An 8,674-nucleotide genomic window follows, 5' to 3' on the forward strand; every position below is an offset into this window, starting at 1 on the left:
GACGACGACGACGACGACGACGACGACGACGACGACGACGACGACGACGACGACGACGACTACACTGAATCATATTCTGGCACCAGAGATGCAAAATAAATTCATACCCCAGCTTAATTTGTTGTTCAGTCGCACAGTCGAGTCCGACTCTTCGCGACCCCATGGACCAGCTCACGCCAGGCCCTCCTGTCTTCTGCTATCCTCTGAAGTTCATTCAATTTCATGTTCGTTGCATCTATGACACTGTCTAACCATCTCATCCTTTGCCATCCCCGTCTTCTTTGACCTTCAATCTTTCCCAGCATCAGGGTCTTCTCCAGTGAGTGCTCCCTTCTCATTTGGCGGCCAAAGTATTTGAGCTTCAGTTTCATTATCTGGCCTTCCAGGGAACAGTCAGGGTTGATTTCTTTTAGGATTGACTGATTTGATCTTCTTGCAGTCCAAGGGACTCTCAAGAGTCTTCTCCAGCACCATAGTTCAAAAGAATCTATTCTTCGGCGCTCGGCTTAATACAGCTTAATACGGCCCCAGCTTAATACAGGTTCGCTAAATGGGACCATGCAAGGAATGAGTTAGTGTGAGCTCTTCAGGATACAAAATCAAAGTTGGCTTGATTTCCCCCCCCAAAAAAAACCCCAACAACTTAACTTCAGGTTACTTGGTAACGAAAGCTTCCAAAGGACAGCACAAATCTTATTCTGATAGCTTATCTGTAAAGCATGGAACTTGTAACTAATATTCAGAATCGTGGAAGCAAATGTGCAGGACCTAGGCATGTAATGATGGAGACGTAAAAGGCAAAGGTTTCAGCAGTGGCCAAAGATAGGACAGACAGACAGACAGATAGATAGATGATGATGGACAGACAGATGATGGATGGTGGATGGATGGTCACTTCAAGCAGTTTGCACAGTTGGGCTTTGAATTGTCTCTTGGCAGCTAGGCCACACTGTTTCATATGAAAAAAATAAAATATGTGCCAAAATTTAGATCAAAACTAAAGATGCAAAATTCTGGAGAGAATGTATTTGGCTTGAGTAGAGTCCTCACCCACTTTTGCCGAAATAGTGGCATCTCCTTGGTGCATTCTTCTATATTACTGTCCTTTGTCCGGCTCAGACTTTGTTCCGCTGCTTCAGAGCAACACAGCTACCCACACGAGTTCTTATTTTTGTTAGAGAACAAAGACATTGAAAAAGTATAATTTATTTTTAATTCAAAAGATAAGGTTGGTATATTGTCATATATTCTATACTTTAGAATATTTGGTATGTGTAGGTATGTGTATTTTGGTGTATTTGGTATTTTAAGAATTTCATGATGGGTTGCCTCCAATGCTCCCTCTAAGCTGTGGAGTCTTGTGAGCAAAAATTCTACTTTGTGAGCTACTGGCATTAAAGCTGTGAGCAAGGCATTTGGCTGCTGCATGAATTAGCTTGCTTTGGAGCCCTCCTTCCTGAGCTAAGACAAAAATCTGTGAGCTGGAGGCTAAAAAACTGTGAGCTAGCTCACACTAACTCAGCTTAGAGGGAACATTGGTTGCCTCCACATGGGAGACACACCATTTTTTCTCCACTAGCATTTGGACTTCAGTGTCCTTTTGTCATCAGTTTAGTTAAAACAGTCTTCCGTGGTTAACGGCATTGCTGTAAGTTCCAAAGTAAACCCCCAGATCCATCTTTGTGTCTTTCAGACAATGTTACCGGATGTTTTTAATGGCCCCTGGGGTGGAAACCAGTGCCGAGATTCTCCAGTACAAACAATTCGGAAATGCAGCTGTTCTCCAGGTTGGTTCGGTGCAGGCAAGACATCGGTTTCCCAAAAGCAGGAAAAAGAAGATAGTTTCAGGGGATGGTTAATACATTGGTCAGGGGATGGTTAATACTAAAAGAGCTTCAAGTCAGAATATATAGAGCGATCTTGTAGTGAGCCAGACAGCTGGTTGGGCTGTCCCAGGACTCTCTCTGTGGCCACCGCTCTCCAGGGCCCCAGTCCAAGGTTTTCCTCAGCTCGGCTGCCTGCGATTTTTTTAAACTGGAGATGCCTGAGATTGAACTTGGGACCCTGCTCATGCAAAGTCCAGTCCTCAGCTAGGAATTTTGAGGGTCGCCCCGGGCAATCTGCTCTTTCTCTGTGTCAGTCTTAGTTCTTCACCATCCCCTCCCAGGGTATGAGCATAACATTCCTAAGAACACCGCAGGGATCTTGCAAGGGTTGCTTCAACATTGTCTATTCAAATGTGATTTGCCTCACCTACCTCACAGGGTGTCTATTGTGGGGAGGGGAAGGGAAAGGAGATTGTAAGCTGCTCTGAGACTCCTTCGGGTATCTTCTTCTAAATACAAAGTGTTGATTATTATAACACTTGGAACAAATATTAGCTGTTCAAAAGAAAATAACACCATTGTGATCTTGCCATGCAATCTTCCTGTTTGGCCGCAATCCTCAGGACACTTCCCTGGGAGTAAGCCTCAGCTGAATAAAAAGGGACTTCATAGTAGATCTTAGGTTTGCTCCCTTTGCTCCCTTTGTAAGTAAGTGCTTCTCTCAAGAAATGAGGTTTGGTTCCTCCATGGAGGAGAACAAGGTGACAGTGGGGTGGCCGAGACCAGAGGAAGTAGAGCAGACTGCAGTTTTTCAGACTGTCAGTAAGACCAAATTTTGGGATCTTTCCCCTGTATTAAAAAAAATAAAATGCCCGGTTAGATTTACATCTGTGGTTCTTCATCCAGCAAGTGATACCATTGTGGCTTTCCTCTACCGGATTAGGTCACAAAAGCTGTGGCCATCTAAAGGTTTGCAGTTCTGCTTTCAGCTGAGTGTGGTGGTGATACCTCTAAGGTGAGGCCATGTGCCTCAATGCGCTGAATGCATGCATCCTAAATATGTTGTACATGAGCATGTGGTCCTATTTGGAGGCCTCGTTATTCTGCTGCCATCCAGGTAGCTTTTTTTAACAGATAATTTTTATTCATTTTTATAAACAGCAAAGCTCTCAATGGCTTCATACATTTCGTACAATTTGTCGGTATTATATAGTTTGAAAATCACCATAGATGCAGAGTGTTTATTACATCAGGTACTGTTTCTTTGGTAGATGTACTAGTATGGGGTACCATATACATACAATGTCATTCTGACCACCTCTAGATGAGTTTTACAAAACCTTTGCTCACATCCTAGCTGAACCATTAGCAAAGACATGCAACCACATTCTACATACTGGACATCTCCCAACATCGTGGTCACTGGCCACGGTGGTAGTCCTACCTAAACCACAAAGAGACACTACATTACCATCATCATACAGACCAATTTCCCTACTGAATGCTGATTCTAAATTATTCACCTCAACTATAGCAAAAAGGCTAAATAAAATTATAACAGACTATATCTCACAGGGTCAAGTGGGAGTCATGCCAAACAGAGACCTAATAGACAACACACACAAAGTTCTCAATATAATTGACATCGCTAAACCAACTAAAAAGGAAATGATCCTGCTTTCACTGGATATAGAGAAAGCCTTTGATATGGTAGACACCTCGTACTTAAAAGGACTTTTAACCAGAATGGGCTTTGGACAAAAATTCTTAAATGCCATCAACGCCATTTACAGAAACCCAACATCGTGCCTAAAAATAAATGGCACTCTCTGAGCATCATTTGAACTAAATAAAGGAACAAGACAGGGGTGTCCTCTTTCACTCCAGGTAGCTTTTTGGTGGAAAGGTGAGACGCTTATGGCTTCTGACTAGAAGAAGAAGAGAAGATTGGATTTATACCCTACCCTTCACTACCCAAAGGTGTCTCAGAGCGGCTTACAATCTCCTTTCCCTTCCCCTCCCCACAACAGACACCCTGTGAGGTAGGTGGGGCTGAGAGAGCTGACAGAAACTGCTCTTGAAGAAGTTGAAGAAGAAGAGATTGGATTTATACCCCGCCCTTCACTACCCAAAGGTGTCTCAGAGCAGCTTACAAACTCCTTTCCCTTCCCCCCCCCCACAACAGACACCCTGTGAGGTAGGTGGGGCTAAGAGAGCTCTTGACAGAAACTGCTCTTGAAGAAGAAGAAGAGGAGATAGGATTTATACCCCGCCCTTCACTACGCAAAGGTGTCTCAGAGCGGCTTACAAACTCCTTTCCCTTCCCCCCACCCCACAACAGACACCCTGTGAGGTAGGTGGGGCTGAGAGAGCTCTTGACAGAAACTGCTCTTTTTCAAGAACTGCTCTGAGAGAACTGTGGCTCGCCCAAGGTCATCCAGCAGGTGCAAGTGGAGGAGTGGGGAATCAAACCCGGTTCTCCCAGATTAGAGTCTGCACACTTAACCACTACACCAAACTGGCTGCAGTGTCAACTATCAAACTGGCTCTCAAACTATGCTTGTTTCGTTTCACTGGCACCATGTTTCTTATGTAAGAAATCATATTTTCTCAAAATGTTTGAGAGTTTTGCTGAGAAAAATGTGTGGCAGCCCAGACAATTGATAGCCGACTTTTAAAAATGTGGAATAGTTACTTGGCTGCCATCAACAAATAACGTATAAGCAGAACGTGAAATGGCAACTTGAGTTTTGGTAGTAAGATTCTGTTGTGTGTGTGTGTGTGTGTGTGATATCTTCTGGGGACAGTTGATGATTATTACAAAGACTGCTGTTAGCTCTAGAGTCCTGTAGCTTCTTTTCTCTGTCCTGTTGTGTCTCAAAGGTGCAAGTAGAAATCGAGAAGGGGGTGGGAAACAGATGATGCCTGTCACTCATAGTGCTGGGAGTTTCTTCCAAGTCTAAGCAGTCACCGACCTTGTATTCTGTGCTGGGCAAGATACAGGGTTGGATCCAACTGGCAATCTAGTCAAATTCCCCTCCATACTACAACCCTTGGCCAACAGAATGTTTGTCCATGCCTGCCTCATGATCCCCAGAACAGCCTTTTTGGTGATCAAGAAGATCCCCTGCCCCACTTCCCTTTTTCACCAGCAGAAAAGCTGGTTGGACCCAACCCATAGTATAGATTCTTCAGGTGTCGGTAAGACGCACAGCTGTTCAGAAGCATGTATCAGTCTTTTCAGGGCTTTTTTGTAGAAGAAGCCCAGCAGGAACTCATTAGCATAATAGGCCAAACCCCTGATAGTACAGCACATTAGCATATTAGGCCACACCCCCATGTTACCAGACGTGTGGTCATCCAGCCACACCCACCTTTTGCTTCTTATTCTGTTTACCTTGTTTGTGGTCAAAACCCAGGGCTTTTTTTGTAGCAGGAATTCCTTTGCATGTTAGGCCACATGCCCCTAATGTAGCCAATCCTAATGAGTTTCTGCTGTTGGGTGTGGCCTTTTATGCTAATGAGCTCCTGCTGGGCGTGGCCAACTCGGGAGCCGGCCAGAACTCCGTTCCTGTACGTTCCTGCCCCAAAATAGCCCTGAGTCTTTTATCCTGCTTAAATGACGTTGTTTGTTTCTCCAAAACAGGCTCTTGTCATGCAAAGGACCATTACATCGAGCAGTTCAAAGACACCCTCGCCACTTGCGTGCCAAAGAAGATTGCAGGATTTATTGCTGAGCCAATTCAAGTATGTGACTTTTCCACCAAGGGAACACAATTTATCCATGTGCTTTCACAGTGCTGAGTGGCTCACGTAACTCACCTTCCTTCAGAACAGTTGGCTTTGATGAGCTGTCTGAAAAGCTCTTCCAGCGTTCCTCCATATTTATTTTACAGGAGAAGTCTTGCCAGCAACCCCTAAATGTTGCGTTTTGATTTAAACTGAGAGCGACTTTCGCGATAGCGTCAATGCTGTTGTTCAAGTGAATTGTTCATCAGTAGATTTCAAAGGCACCCCAACCTACCCCTGTTTAAAACACAACGCAAAGCAAAGGAAGCTGCTGAGAAGATGGTATTTAATGGATTGGATCCAACCAACTTTTCTTCTGGTGAAGGAGAGAGCCCCCTTAACCACCCAAAAGAGCTGTGATGGGGATCCAGGGGCCTGGCACAGACAAAAGCCATGTAGGACAGGGATGTAGTAAGGAGAAGAACTGGGGAGGATGGAGCAGAGAAGCTGACTGGATCCAACCCAGTATCAAGAAGGATGACAAAAGAATTAAAGGATTGCTCAAGGGAGATGGAAAGAAACTGAATGAATCATAGAATCATAGAGTTGGAAGGGAACTCCAGGGTCATCTAGTCCAACCCCCTGCACAATGTAGGACAGTCACAACTAATGCCCCCCCACACCCCCAGTGACCCCGTTTCCATGCCCAGAAGATGACGAAAAACCTCCAGGATCCTTGGTCAACATGGCCTGGAGAAAAATGCCTCCTGACCCCAAAGTGGTGGCTCGCATTTCCCTGGGCGTGTAAGAAAGGGCCACGAGAACGAAGCACTGAGGCAACCCTTCCTGCCCTCCCTCTCATGACCTGCCTAAGTTCACAGAATCAGCATTGCTGTCAGATGGCCACCTAGCCTCTGTTTGAAAACCTCCAAAGAAGGGGAGCCCACCACCTCCCGAGGGAGCCTCTTCCACTGAGGAACCGCTTTAACCGTCAGGACGTTCTTCCTAACGTTTAGCTGAAAACTGTTTTGATTTTATTTCAACCCATTGGTTCTGGTCCGACCTTCTGGTGAATTCTTTGCACCTGTTTTCACTGTCTAAAATGTGGGGCACATACCCATGCTGGAGCTTCTGTTTTCAGGAAGGGTATCTGAAGAATAGAGTCAAAATGAGGTAATGACAGATGAAGTTCCGGAACTGCTAGGTAAGCTGGAAATTATAATAAGTCTCCAAGTCCAGATGTCATATGCCCGAGGGTTCTTAAGGAACTCAAATGTGAAACTGCTGTTCTATTAACCAGCTGTTACCTATTAACAAGTTGTTGCTGAAATCAGTGCTAGAGGACTGGAGAGTTGTAATTGTACAACAATTTTTCAAAAGGGCTCTAGAGGGGATTCAGGAAATTACAGGCATGTTAGCCTAAAATTTATTCCAGGTAAATTCATAGAAACAGAGAGAGGTACAAACCCGCTGAGGGAAAGTCAACATAGGCCCCTGCCACACGGGGGTGGGGGGGAAGCATGGGCAAAGTGCGCACCAAAAGAGACACGCGGCGGCGGGATCACATAGATCCCCTGAGCCGCCGCGCACTGCCTCCGCGGCACCATCAGATGCCGGGGGGGAGCCACTGAAGGAAGAGCGCGGCAGCTGAACTGCGCATGTGTGCGCATGCGCAGTTTGCCCGGTAGCCTGGATTGCTCCGGACGACGGGCGCGCCGGCGATCCCACGGCTGTGCTTGATGCAGCGTTCCAGGTAAGTCCTCCTCTGTAGGTGGTTCTTTTTTGCAGCAGGTTTTCCAGCTTTAGGGACGGATTGGGGACGGGTGCGCGAGATGTTGCGGTGAGATCGTGCCCATTTGCTGCGCCCCCGATCTGTCCCGCTCCCGGGCCAAAACCTTCCATCTGACCAGGCCCCGGGGCCATAGTTAATGCAAAGAGAAATCCTGCCTCACAAATCTTTTGGAGATCTTTGAGCCAGGTTAACAAACAGGTAGAGAAAGGTCATCCAGAAGGCACTATGTACTTAAACGTCCAAAAGGCTTTTGACAAAGTACCTCACCAAAGACTCCTGAATAAGTTTACCAGTCGTAGGGTAAGAATGTGAGTCCTCTTAATGGATTAGAAATTGGTTAATCAACAGGAAGCAGACAGGAGAGATATATGGACAGTTCTTTCAATGGAAGGAGGAGGAAGAGGAGGCGATTGGATTTATATCCCACCCTTCACTACTTGAAGAAGTCTCAGAGTGGCTTACAATCTCCTTTCCCTTCCCCTCCCAACAACAGACACCCTGTGAGGAAGGTGGGGCTGAGAGAGCTCTTCTGAGAACTGCTCTTGAGAGAACAGCTCTGAGAGAACTGTGACTGACCCAAGATCACACCAGCAGCTGCATGTGGAGGAGTGGGGAATCAAACCTGGTTCTCCCAGATTAGAGTCCACGCTCCTAACCACCACACCAAACTGGCTCTGAACAATGAGGTCTCACAAAGATTAGTATTGGGATCGATGCTATTTAATTTGTTCATAAATGAGGTGGAATTGGGGGCGAGCAGTATAGTAGCCATGCTTGGGGATGATACTAAAATATTCAGGATAGTAAGACCGATTGTGAAGAGCTCAAGGAGAACCTCTCTAAATTGGGTGAGTGGGCAACCACGTGGCCAGTGAAGTTCCATGTAGGGGAGTGTGAGGTGATTTGGCCTGGAACAATAAACCTGACTATAAATATATGCTCCTGGGGTCCGAAGTGACTGACACTGATATTGAAAGAGATCTTGGGGTTAGAGTAGAAAGTTTGAAGAAAATGACGATGACTCAGTGTGGGGTAGCTCCATGCTGGGGATCATTAGGAAAGGAATTGAAAATAAAATGACCTGTATAGATCTCTTGTGTGGTCTGATTTGGAATATGGTGTGCAATTCTGGTTGCCATATCTCAAAAAAGCATATTGCAGAACCGGTGTAACAGGCCGGATTAACCCCCCGGCCAGAGTAACCCCGGGGTTACTCTGGCCTAGCCTAGAATAACCCCGGAGGGGTTCTGAGGGGTTATTCTGGCCTAGCCTAGAGTAACCCCGGGTTAATCTGGCCATCTGTAACAGGCCAGATTAATCCCCCCCC

At 46.0% G+C, this 8,674-nt stretch overlaps 1 protein-coding gene across 1 annotated transcript in view; it reads left to right on the plus strand.

Annotated features, from left to right (window-relative positions):
- The window catches only part of AGXT2 (alanine--glyoxylate aminotransferase 2), a 27,975-nt gene that overhangs the window by 4,997 nt on the left and 14,304 nt on the right, over positions 1-8,674 (plus strand). Inside the window, exons 7-8 of the mRNA XM_015407811.1 lie at positions 1,694-1,787; positions 5,473-5,573. Of these exons, the coding sequence (XP_015263297.1) occupies positions 1,694-1,787; positions 5,473-5,573 (195 nt within the window). The remainder of the gene's footprint in view (positions 1-1,693; positions 1,788-5,472; positions 5,574-8,674) is intronic.

This window comes from Gekko japonicus, unplaced genomic scaffold (assembly GCF_001447785.1).
Source record: "Gekko japonicus isolate JY-2015 unplaced genomic scaffold, Gekko_japonicus_V1.1 scaffold2960, whole genome shotgun sequence".
NCBI classification, from domain to species: Eukaryota; Metazoa; Chordata; class Lepidosauria; order Squamata; family Gekkonidae; genus Gekko; species Gekko japonicus.